Source organism: Penaeus vannamei, chromosome 24, assembly GCF_042767895.1.
Source record: "Penaeus vannamei isolate JL-2024 chromosome 24, ASM4276789v1, whole genome shotgun sequence".
Lineage (NCBI taxonomy): Eukaryota > Metazoa > Arthropoda > Malacostraca > Decapoda > Penaeidae > Penaeus > Penaeus vannamei.
In genome coordinates this window covers 5,838,481-5,850,893 of record NC_091572.1, presented here as the reverse complement: position 1 = coordinate 5,850,893, position 12,413 = coordinate 5,838,481, and the positions used below count along the sequence as shown (strand labels likewise).

At 37.2% G+C, this 12,413-nt stretch overlaps 1 protein-coding gene across 1 annotated transcript; it reads left to right on the top strand.

The window, feature by feature from the left end:
• The first annotated feature begins 876 nt into the window (after positions 1–876).
• LOC113830133 (phenoloxidase-activating factor 3) lies at positions 877–11,374 on the top strand. Its single transcript, XM_070138273.1, has 9 exons — positions 877–1,003; positions 2,953–3,061; positions 3,560–3,702; positions 5,783–6,170; positions 7,014–7,134; positions 8,104–8,303; positions 9,430–9,629; positions 10,007–10,102; positions 10,642–11,374. Exons 2-9 carry the CDS (start codon positions 2,959–2,961, stop codon positions 10,750–10,752), a joined length of 1,362 nt encoding a protein of 453 aa, XP_069994374.1. The 5' UTR covers positions 877–1,003; positions 2,953–2,958; the 3' UTR covers positions 10,753–11,374.
• Positions 11,375–12,413: the final 1,039 nt, after the last annotated feature.

The window sequence follows — 12,413 nt, the reverse complement described above, 5'->3', positions numbered from 1 at the left end:
TGCAATCTTGTATCACAATTCCGGGCGCACTGACGCACACACGCACACACGCACACGCATTCACGCCACCCGCATTACACGCACACGGAGTCACGTGGCGTTTCGCGGAATACGAATTACAGAGGCGCGGGCGGCGGGCGGTGGGTGGTGGGCGTGATCGTGACGTCATAGGAGAGGGAGGGAAACAAAGGAAAATTCGGAGAAATAAAGGTTATATATAGAGAGTTTATTATGTGTCGTTGCCTAAAAATAAACCTTTTATTATTTTTATTTTGTTTCTTAAGAAGAAAAAAGACTTAAAAAACTTATTTAACTTATTTATTTTTTTTTTGTTTCTGAAGAAGAAGAAGAAGGATAAGAAGAAAAAGTAGGAGAATAAAGACATGACAGAGATGAAGAGAAGGAAAGAAATTGAGAAAGTCGATGACTATGTGGGAATTACAGAATGAGAGAAAAGAAAGAGAAAAACATAAGAAAAAGTAGATTAATAAAGTATGAAATAAAGGATTTAAGTTCCAAAAACTGTAAAAAGAAAAAAAATAGACGAAGAAAAAAATGAATGGTGATATTACAAAAAAAGAAGAAAAAGTAGTTCTTGGAAATGAAAGATCAGATCAAAAGAAAACGAGAAAAAAACAAACACAAAAAGACAGATACATAAACTAACAAATACGGATATGCACATAAACAAACAAACAAACGAATCACTAATTAGAAAGAAAAAAAAAGCATACACAAAGAATAAGCAAAAAAAAAGAGAATATTTCCTGGTAGAACACACCGGAAATCCTTTCGAGAAAAAAGGAGAAGATTACGAGATATTTCGACATATTGATGCTCTTAAACAGCAAATTACGAGGCGCCACAAGTCCTCAGCCACCGCTTATATAACAACACTTCCCTCAGGCTGCTAATCAGTTGATAGACAGTCGTCGTAAGTGAATCTTCGCTCTCGCTTGTCGTCGCTTACGAGAAAAGAGACCTTAACTTTGAAGTTCTGAAGGTAAATGGATTTGCATTTTGTGTTTGAATTTAATTGTATCTTATTTTATTTTTATATGTGTATGTATTTACTTTTTTATTTGTTTATTGACATATTGTTTTTGAGCTTATTATTCATTCTTTATCTATTTACACATTTATTCATTTTTTAAATTCATTTTTTCTAGGTATTTATCAATTTGTTTATCTATTCATTCCTATCTTCATTTGCTTACACATATATCAGTTGTATATATTATACATTTACTTATACATTATAATATATACACATTATATTCATACATTATACAATTATATATACTTATATTCATTTCATACATTTATTCCTTTATTCATGCGCTTATACATATATTCATTCATTCATCTATTTATCCATGTCATTTAGATATTTAATGTATCCAAATTCATCCTTTTTTTCAAAACAATATTTCCATTTTATTTCTTTTACATAGCATTTACTTATGCAAATTAGTGTCCTAACCTAACTCCAAATACCATGTGAGGCAATGAGGTTCATACAACTTATACTTCATTAAGAGATACATATAAACCAGATAATTTCATGATTATTATTACCATCATTATCGTTATTATTATCATCGTTAATATCATTATGATCAGTTTTGTTAAAATCATTAGTATTATCATTATTATCAAAGTTTTTTTGTCATCATTATCAGTATGATGCTTATAATCATATTATAATTACCATTATTATTATTATTATTATTATTATTATTATTATTATTATTATTATTATTATTATTATCAGCAACAACAGTAGTAATACTAATAGTATTATTACGATGATTGTTACTGCTATTATTATTATTATTATTATTATTATTATTATTATTATTATTGTTATTATCATTATTTCTTGTCATTTTAGTAGTTGTGGTATTTCCATCATTATCATGTTTTCTTTATTATTCTAATTATTTTGCCAATACTATAATTATTTTTATCTTTACTAGAATAATTATTATCATTGTAATTCAATTATCATCATTATTTCATTGATATCCTCATTATCATTTTCCTTATTCTCATCATCACCATTACTACTATTAAACAGTCAATACGACTTTTTCCATTGCCACTATTTCTATTATTGTTATTTAAACACCATCATCATATATTTTTTTATTTATTAATCTTTTATTTAATGAGGTTAAAATACAAGAAACAAGTTAAAAATTAAGAAATATGCGAAAAACACATGCGTTGGCACCTGCTAGATGTACGAACCGCCAGTACTCTATAATCATCCACTTATGCTCGCTCGTTCTACGGATCCGAACGTATTTCCTTATTCCACGACCGTTACGTATCTAAGCCTGATGCATATGGTCGAGGTCATTTCCTTTCCACGGAAGGATGTGGTTTAACAAAAAAGGTGCGTTCGATTCTATGCAAACCATATCATTTATACCGCTTATATTTTCCATTTCACAGGAATATGTGGTGAAAAAAAACGAAAGCAAAGCGATAAAAGGCATTCGATTCTTTAAAAAACAGATAACTTATACCGTATATCTTTTTCATTCCACAGAAAGATATGGTAAAAAAACGAAAACAAAACGAAAAATAAAGGATTGGATTTTATACAAACCAGATTACTTATACATCATATCCTTCCCAGTCCATAGAAAGATAGGATAAAAAACAAAAGCCACACGAAATAAAAACATTCGATTCCATACAAACCAGACAACTTATACGCCCAAACCCTTTGCACTACACAGGAAGAAATGGTAAAAAACAAAAACAAAAGCTAATCGAAAAAAAAAAAATCGATTCCATACAAACCAGACTACTTATAACCCCCCCCCCCAAACACCCCTCCGAACTTTTTCCACTCCCCCAGAAATATACGGTAAAAAAAGAGCATTCGATTCTATACAAACCAAGTAACTTATACCCTCCCAAATCCTCTCCGCTCCACAGAAGGCTATGGTAAAAGGCATTCGATTCCTTCCAAAGGGGGTCCTTCTACTTCCACTCTGGCTCCTGCTTGCCCTCCCCGTGGACGCTGCTCCCAGGACCTCCAGACAAGGTTAGTTGTGGCGAAACATCCAACCAAACATGTTGTTGGCCGAGCAGACAGGTCATGACTGCTTGACCATGACACCGAGGATGGATTTTGTGAAACTTTATTTTTGAGTTTGTGTTTTTGCTTTTTTTTCTTGTGAGTTGAGATTTTTTGTGTGGGATTGTGGAAGACATGTGATTAGCTTTTTTTATATAAAATATATATAAACTGATTGTTCTTGCATTCATTAATGCGTATGTAAATACATACTATACATACATACATGTATACATACACACATACGTGAATGCATCCATAAACACATACATACATACAAACATAAATACACACGCACACGCACACACACATATACATACATACACACATGCATACATACAGATACATACAAACACATTCATACATACACACATACACATAACACACACACATCCACCCATCTCTTAATAGCCCAAAACACATACAAACCAACACACCAAACTTAACTGCAACCTTTCTTTCCAGCCTACAACCCATGCCTCCCTGGGTCAATATGCACTATCCTGACCTCCTGCCCTGACCTGCTCCTGGTCCTGAAGAACCCGACGCCCTCAGGAATCAAACAGCTACAGCAATCGACCTGTGGCTTCGCTGGGAGGATACCCAAGGTGAGGGCACTACTGTAGAGGTAGACGCAGAAGGTCGTTGTCTGCGGCTCACGTGCAGAAGGACATGCATTTGGATATACGTTTTCTGATTGTAGATAGGCAAGGGGAGAGATGCATACACAGATACTGACATACAGATGCATGCACAGATACAGACATACAGATGCATGCACAGATACAGACTTACAGAGGCATGTACAGATACATACACACAGATGCATACACAGACACAGACATACAGATGCATACACAGACACAGACATACAGATGCATACGCAGATACAGACATACAGATGCATACGCAGATACAGACATACAGATGCATACGCAGATACAGACATACAGATGCATACACAGACACAGACATACAGATGCATACATAGATACATACGTACAGATGCATACAGACATACATATACAGATGCATACACAGACACAGACATACAGATGCATGCACAGATACAGACATACAGATGCATGCACAGATTACAGACATACAGATGCATACACAGACACAGACATACAGATGCATGCACAGACACAGACATACAGATGCATGCACAGATTACAGACATACAGATGCATACACAGATACAGACATACAGATGCATACACAGATACAGACATACAGAAGCATGCACAGATACAGACATACAGATGCATACACAGATACAGACATACAAATGCATGCACAGATACAGACATACAGATGCATGCACAGATACAGACATACAGATGCATACACAGATACAGACATACAGATGCATACACAGATACAGACATACAGATGCATGCACAGATACAGACATACAGATGCATACACAGATACAGACATACAGATGCATACACAGATACAGACATACAGATGTATACACAGATACAGGCATACAGATGCATGCACAGATACAGACATACAGATGCATACACAGATACTGACATACAGATGCATGCACAGACACTGACATACAGATGCATGCACAGATACAGACATACAGATGCATACACAGATACAGACATACAGATGCATACACAGATACAGACATACAGATGCATGCACAGATACAGACATACAGATGCATACACACATACTGACATACAGATGCATGCACACATACTGACATAGAGATGCATGCACAGATACAGACATACAGATGCATACAAAGATACTGACATACAGATGCATACACAGATACAGACATACAGATGCATGCACAGATACAGACATACAGATGCATACACAGATACAGACATACAGATGCATGCACAGATACAGACATACAGATGCATGCACAGATACAGACATACAGATGCATACACAGATACAGACATACAGATGCATACACCGATACAGACATACAGATACAGATGCATGCACAGGTACAGAAAAATAGATGCATACACAGACACAGACATACAGATGCATACACAGATGCAGACATACTCACGTTCATATATACAGAAACCATACAGGAAGAACAAGAATACACACATACAGATACACATACACTCATGTACACATGTATAGATGCCACACAACAATAACGATCAGTATACATACAGATATAGGTACACATGTACTCATTTATACATACACAGAAACCACGCAGCAAGAACAAGAAAAATGTGTACACAGACACAGATACACACATACGTATACACACAGAAACCATACAACAAGAACAAAAACAATATACACAGACAGATACACACATACTCACATTCAGTATGCACACATATACAGATACACATACTCATGTACACATACACTAACCACACAACAAGAACAAGGACATACACACAGACACGCAGATACAGATAGACACATACATACATATACACTAACTACACAACTTGAACAAGAGCATGCCTTCAGACACAGATACAGACAGACACAGACGTATACATGCACATAAACCACACAACATGAACAAGAACATGCCTTCAGACTCACAGATACAGACAGACACATATGTACACATGCACAGAAACCACACAAAACAACAACAAAAACAGTTGCACGCGCAGTATCAACGGACCCAACATATGAACCTCAATCAATATTATTTTCTCCCCATATAAGGTATGCTGTCGAAACCCCGCCCGTGGAGGCCCCATAACCCCGCCCAATAAGCCACCTTCACCCACCTCCCCTACGTCAACGCACCCCCAGACTCCGCCCCCAGCCCGAGAAATCACCATGCCCCCTGCCCCGGAAATCACCACGCCCCCTGCCTCGGAAATCGCCACGCCCCCTGCTCCGGAAATCGCCACGCCCCCTGCCCCGGAAATCACCACGCCCACGACCCGTCCTCCCGTCCCCTTTCCCGGCCGAGCGCTGCCTGCCGAAGAGAAGGGGGAGGACCTGCTACCCGAACACTGCGGGTACTCGCCCTTGGGAACCAGAATCTCACGGGGGAAAAAGGTTCGGTTCGGCGCCTTCCCCTGGATGGCTGTGCTGGGGTTCGACGGTGAGGTTCTTCGTTTTTTTTTTCTTTCTTTTCTTTCTTTCTTTCTTTCTTTCTTTTTTCTTCTTTCTTTCTTTTTTCTTCTTTCTTTTCTTTCATTCTCCTTTCTTTCTTTTCTTTCTTTTCTTTCTTTCTATCTTTGGTCCTTCGCTTTTTTTTCTTCTTTCTTTTCTTTCTTTCTTTCTTTTTTCTTTTTCTTCTTTCTTTCTTTCTTTTTTCTTTCTTTCTTCGCTGTCGCTGCATTCTTGCGTTTCGTTCTCCTTTCTTTGTGTGGAATAATCTTAATTTTAATTTATTATTTTCATGTCATCTTTTTCTATGAGTATTGTCACTTTTATTATCATTATTGTCATTGCTTTGTTATTGTTATCATTATTATTAGATATTAATGTCATTATTACTCTTATTATCATCATTATCACTATCATTATCATCACTTATTATTATTCTCATTATAATTAATGGTAGTAGTAGTATCATTAGTCATAGTGTATTATTATTATTATTATTAGCATCATTAGTAGCAGTCAGTAATAGTGTATTATTATTAATAATATTATTATTATCATGATTATTTACATCATTACTTCTACAATCATCATTTTCATCATTACTTCTACAATCATCATTTTCATCATTACTTCTACAATCATCATTATTTTCATCATTACTTCTAAAATCATCATTTGTTCCATCATTACATCTACAATCATCATTATTTTCATAATTAATTCAACAATCATCATCATTTTCATCATTACTTCTACAATCATCATTGTTTTCACCATTACTTCTACAACCATTATCAGTTCAGTCATTCAAACCTGCATTCCTTCCTCCTTTCAGCTCCCGGAAACGACCCAAAAGCCGACGTGAAGTGGGGTTGTGGCGGTTCGCTTATCAACAGACGCTATGTCCTCACGGCTGCCCACTGCACGATGCCCGAATATAACGAGAAGCATACCCTGTAAGATTCTTGTACAAGTTGATGTTGTTGGTACGTGCATGATAGTATGGAAAAAAATTATGGGGAGAGAAATGAGAAAGGAGAAAGTTGGTTTGTGTTGTAGGTACAGAAGGGGAATGTAATCCATTGTAGGGGAAATGTCACTATTTTTTCTATAAATCTTTGTGGTGGTTCATGATTTTCTCGTTGAATCTTTGGACGGATCAGATTTTTGTCCATAAACTTTGAAGTGGATCATGATTTTCTCCCCAAGCCTCGTGGTGGCTCAATATTTCCTCCCCAAACTTCGTAGGTTTTCATGATTTTTTCCCCAAACCTTGTGACGAATCAATTTATTCCCTAAATCTTGGAGAATTCACGATTTTCTCCCCAAACCTTGTAGTTCACGATTTTCCCACCGCGGTTTTCCCCCAAACTTTGTAGGAATTCACGATTTTCCCCCTAATCCTTGTGATGGCTCAATATTTTCCCCCTAAACCTTGTAAAAGTTCACGATTTTCTCCCCAAACCTTGTAGTTCACGATTTTCCCACCGCGGTTTTCCCCCAAACCTTGTAGGAATTCACGATTTCCCCCCTAATCCTTGTGATGGCTCAATATTTTCCCCCTAAACCTTGTAAAAGTTCACGATTTTCTCCCCAAACCTTGTAGTTCACGATTTTCCCACCGCGGTTTTCCCCCAAACCTTGCAGGAATTCACGATTTTCCCCCTAATCCTTGTGACGGCTCAATATTTTCCCCCTAAACCTTGTAAAAGTTCACGATTTTCTCCCCAAACCTTGTAGTTCACGATTTTCCCACCGCGGTTTTCCCCCAAACCTTGCAGGAATTCACGATTTTCCCCCTAATCCTTGTGACGGCTCAATATTTTCCCCCTAAACCTTGTAAAAGTTCACGATTTTCTCCCCCAAACCTCGTAGCGGATCGAAATTTCTCCCTAAACCTAATGCCGATCTCCCTTCCCCCACAGGAGCAAAGTGCGCCTCGGGGAACATGACCTGAGGGCGGAAAAGGACTGCAGGAGAGCGGGAGGAGGGGGAGAAATATGCACACTTCCCCCGCAGACATTCGGTATTGAGGAAGTGGTTGCCCATCCCACTTTCAACAAAAGGGCCCCTGAGAGTGATGACATTGCGTTGATCAGGCTGGACAGAGATGTGGATCTTAAAAGTGAGTTTTTTTTATATAATACTATTTCGTTTTTTAAGGGTTTGGTGTGTTTTTTCACCTGTTTGCGTCATTTATTTTCTTTATATCAATCCCTCCCCCTCCAACTCCCATTCTCATCCCCCAATCAGTCTCTTTTCCCACATTCACATTTATCTCATATAAATTTCTTCTTTCCCATAAACCTATATGTCTCCCGACTGAGAACGAAGTACACATTTATCAAGAACATTTCTTCTATCCCAGTAGCTCCTTTTGTGCAACCTATAATTCTCCCGGCTGAGAAGACGGTGCAAATTCACTTACAACTCATTTCCTTTCCCACCAAGCCCCTTACGTGTATTCTGTGTCTCCTGGCTGAGGACACGGTACATTTTCATTAAAAATTCATTTTTCCTTTCCCACCAAGCTTATTTCGTGCAATCTATATGTCTCCCGACTGAGAACATGGTGTATATTGTTCTCAGACACATTTTCCCTTTCCCACTAACCTCTTACGTGCAATCTATATGTTTCCCGGTTGAGGACACGGTGTATATTATTCTAAGACATTTTTCCTTTCCCACCAGCCCCTTATGTGTAATCTATATGTCTCCCAGTTGAGGACACGGTGTATATTGTTCTAAGACATAGTATTCCTTTCCCTCCTAACCTCTTTCGTGCAATCTATATGTCTCCCGACTGAGGACACGGTGTATATTGTTCTAAGACACAATATTCCTTTCACTCCCGCCCCTTACGTGCAATCTATGTCTCCTGGCTGAGGACACGGTGCATATTCATTAAAAAACTCATTTTTCCTTTCCCACCAAGCCTCTTTCGTGCAATCTATGTCTCCCGGTTGAGGACATGGTGTATATTGTTCTAAAACATTATTCATATCCCCCCAGCCCCGTACGTGCAATCTATATATCTCCCGGTTGCGGACACGGTGCATATTGTTGTAAGACACATTTTCCCTTCCCACCAGCCCCTTCCATGCAATCTATATGTCTCCCGGTTGAGGACATGGTGTATATTGTTGTAAGACACATTTTCCCTTGCCACCAGCCCCTTCCGTGCAATCAGTATATCTCCCGACTGAGGATACGGGGTATATTGTTCTAACATATTTTTCCTTTCCCACCAGCGCCTTACGTGCAATCTATATGTCTCCCGACTGAGGACACGGACCCAGAGAAATTCGTGGGAGAACGCGGGGCCATCATAGCAGGCTGGGGGGTGACTAAATCGGGTTACAGTCTCGGCAGACTTCTCTCAGCCACCGTGCCTCATGTCCCTCTGAGCGCCTGTAGGAAGAACTACCGCAATGTGCTGCTGAAGGAACAGGTGAGATGGTGCTTACTGATGTTATTATTTTTGTGAGCGTTGATTCATTCGTTTATTCTATTTTATCCATTTATTTATTCGTTTGTTTGTTCAGATATTCATTCATTTGAACAGGGAATCACGTAACTCTGAAATGAGGCTAAAATTTGTAACTCCATCAAGATAATGATTTAAAAACTTATTAGAAGCAGAAAAACAGAAGCAAATTATATATAGGATAACAATCGGAACAACAGCAATAATAGTGATAATGATACTTGATGATTAAGATAATAATAATGATAACAACAACAAAAGCAAATATGCCATTAGTGATTAACAAAAGTAAATTAACAAAACGTAAATAAAAACACATACTCTCCCCCCCCCCCCTTCAGGTGTGTTTCGGCGGGGAGGACTTCAAGGACTCCTGCAAGGGGGACTCCGGGGGCCCTCTCTTCCAGACCAAGTACCCAGGGGCGCCGCACGTTCAGGTGAGGCTCGGGAGGCGCAAGGAAACGGCGGGAGGTTTTTTTTTTTTTTTTTTTTTTTTTTTTTTTTTTTTTTTTAGTGATGGAAAAGAAAAAAAGGGAGTTTTTTTTTTCTTTCTTTCTTTCTTTTTTGAAGCGATTTTTTTAATGAATAAAATCCCTCTCCCTCTCTCTCTCTCTCTCTCTCTCTCTCTCTCTCTCTCTCTCTCTCTCTCTCTCTCTCTCTGTCTCTCTCTCTGTCTCTCTCTCTCTGTCTCTCTCTCTCTGTCTCTCTCTCTCTCTCTCTCTCCCTCTCTCTCTCTCTCTCTCCCTCTCTCCCTCTCTCTCTCTCTCTCCCTCTCCCTCTCCCTTTCCCTCTCCCTCTCCCTCTCCCTCTCCCTCTCCCTCTTCTTCTCCCTCTCCCTCTCCCTCTCCCTCTCCCTCTCCCTCTCCCTCTCCCTCTCCCTCCCTCCCTCCCTCCATCTCTCTCTCTCTCTCTCATCGACAGAATATCCTTCGAAATCAGCACAAAATCATCGTAATTAATAACTACCTCCCTACAGCTTGGCATCGTCTCGTACGGCTACAAGAACTGCGGGACAGAAGGCGTGGCTTCCATCTACACCAACGTAGCGTCCTACAGGAGGTGGATCTTGCAGAATCTGAAACCTTAAACTCCTTCAGGATTTCGTCGAAGTCGCTTGTGTGGAGTTGGATCCGAAGTTCAGCCCTTGAAGAAAAAAAATATTTATATAAATTATTAAACATTATATAGATTATTATACAAAGCTCAGTCCTTGAAGAAAAAAAAATATTTATATAGATTATTAAATATATAATATAAATTATTTATATAAATTATATCATACATTTATTTATATAAATATACATTACTATAGATCCATTCATCCATTCAGCCTGCATGTATTTTATTCATTACTATATTAAATTTAGTGCAATTCTATAGAACTATATTTAGCTACTATACATGGCTTATATGATATATGGTATATATTTTCATACTGTGTATTAAATTATTCTCTTATTTATTCTCAAACGCGTACAGATTTTGATTCATTATTTATTTATCATTTACATATACTCATACTGATCTCGCTTCCATGTTACATTAATCGTTATTTATTCGATTATCTAATTTTAAGGTAAATAACCTCGCTTGCACTCTGTGATTATTATTCACATCATATGTCGTTCCTTAATTTCGCCAAAGTATCATCAATTTCGCTATACATGAAGATATGTATACAACTGAAATAAATTATTATACAATGCTCATTGATTTTTTTCATTCTACCATAAATTTCCATTTTGAAGTGTTTACTTATAAAACACGTTTTGTACCGCATTTCATGTAACTACAATAATCTGAAGTATGTACAAATGAAATTACTGTACATACTTGCCATTTGTCCAAAGTATGTGATTTAATTTTCAACTTTGAACATTTTGGAGAATTCCATCTTGTAATGAACTCCCTTTTTGTTCATTGTTCATTCATCCTCTCCCATTATTTACTCGGGAGTCTGAACAATTGTACGAGTATTTTAAAGGGATTCCTCTTGTTTTGAAATTTTGAAATACCATATTTTTTTTCTTTGTTCTCCAAATATAACGTCTGTATGTTTTATCATCATTATCATTAATCATTTTAATTAACAAAGAGTGACATCTGAATATTCTATTTACGTTTACAATATTTGCATCATAGTAAGACTTCAGTCAACTCTTTTTTTAAGTTTATTTACTTACCATTCATGTCTGGCAATATTCACGTCTGATTATTTCCCTCTCTCTTCTTTTTCTCTGTCTCTACCCTCCTCTGTCTGTTATTCTTTCTTTGTCTGTATCTCTATCAACCTATCTGTCTATCTATCCGCCTGTCTCTGTCTATCAACCAATCACTGTCTATACCCTTATATATCCATCTATTTAACTATCTTTTTTATCTATCTGTCTCCAGTAATCTGTATGACAGGCATTTCTTCCTCAATTTGTGTGTTTGTCATTCGGTTTGTCTTTCCCTTTGTTGAAGACATGCCACTTGTGTATCAGTGTTTTCAGTCCATATTTATTGTTATGCATGCATTATATGTACTATGTATATAACATTATATATATATATATATATATATATATATATATATATATATATATACATACATATATATATATATATATATATATATATATATATATATATATATATATATATATATATATATGTATATATGTATATATATGCATGCAACAATAAATATGGACTGAAGATACTGATACAGAAATGGCATCAGCATTATATATATATATATATATA